This window comes from Apaloderma vittatum, unplaced genomic scaffold, assembly GCF_000703405.1.
Source record: "Apaloderma vittatum isolate BGI_N311 unplaced genomic scaffold, ASM70340v1 scaffold25008, whole genome shotgun sequence".
Taxonomy (NCBI): domain Eukaryota; kingdom Metazoa; phylum Chordata; class Aves; order Trogoniformes; family Trogonidae; genus Apaloderma; species Apaloderma vittatum.
The window spans coordinates 5,443-6,192 of record NW_009730599.1 but is presented as its reverse complement, the minus strand read 5'-3'; the positions used below and the strand labels follow the sequence as shown (position 1 = coordinate 6,192).

The 750-nt window shown below is 61.2% G+C and overlaps 1 protein-coding gene across 1 annotated transcript in view; it reads right to left on the bottom strand.

Moving 5' to 3' along the window:
- The window catches only part of LOC104278023 (voltage-dependent L-type calcium channel subunit alpha-1S-like), a gene marked incomplete at its 3' end in the record, with an annotated part of 16,452 nt that extends 16,237 nt beyond the window's left edge, over positions 1 to 215 (bottom strand). The window contains exon 1 of the mRNA XM_009874866.1: positions 92 to 215. Coding sequence (XP_009873168.1) covers positions 92 to 215 — 124 coding nt within the window. The remainder of the gene's footprint in view (positions 1 to 91) is intronic.
- Between the last annotated feature and the right edge of the window lie 535 nt (positions 216 to 750).

Genomic DNA, 750 nt, shown 5'->3' with positions numbered 1-750 from the left:
AAAAACCTCCCCCAAGGCCCCCCACCCTGGCCAGGCACATGGGTTCAATCCACCCACCACCCTTCACGCTGGCAGGGCACCCAGCACCCACTCGGCACTCCGGACACCAGGCGCAGGGGTCTCAGCACACGAAACGCTCGCAGGGCCTTCACGTCGAAGCCACCTTTTCCCCCTGAAGTCCCTCCCTGCTTCGCGTTGACTTGCTCCAGGGTCATGGTGATAAGCCTGAAAGAGCCAGGGCACAGAGCAGGGAAGGGAGGGGAAGAAGCAGAGGGAGGGACAGGGAGAAAGAGAAGGGCTTGATTGGCCCCCCCTGCTTGGTGCCACCTTCACTGCTGAGCAGCCACGGGCCCTCCCACCCCCAGTGAGCAGCGGACCCTCTCTCAGGGCACCAAATCCCAGAGGACCCCATGCCACCCCCATTCTTTAGGACAAGGAGACCTGAGAGGCGTTAAGGGGTCAGACAGGAAGAAAAAAAGAGTTAAAGAGGATCCCACCCCCTGCTTGGTGCCACCTTCACTGCTGAGCAGCCACGGGCCCTCCCACCCCCAGTGAGCAGCGGACCCTCTCTCAGGGCACCAAATCCCAGAGGACCCCATGCCACCCCCATTCTTTAGGACAAGGAGACCTGAGAGGCGTTAAGGGGTCAGACAGGAAGAAAAAAAGAGTTAAAGAGGATCCCAGGGGTTGTCAGGGCATGAAAAACGGGGCCCGCGGGAGAAGTCTACAAGGGGCCCCCCAGGCCGCTGC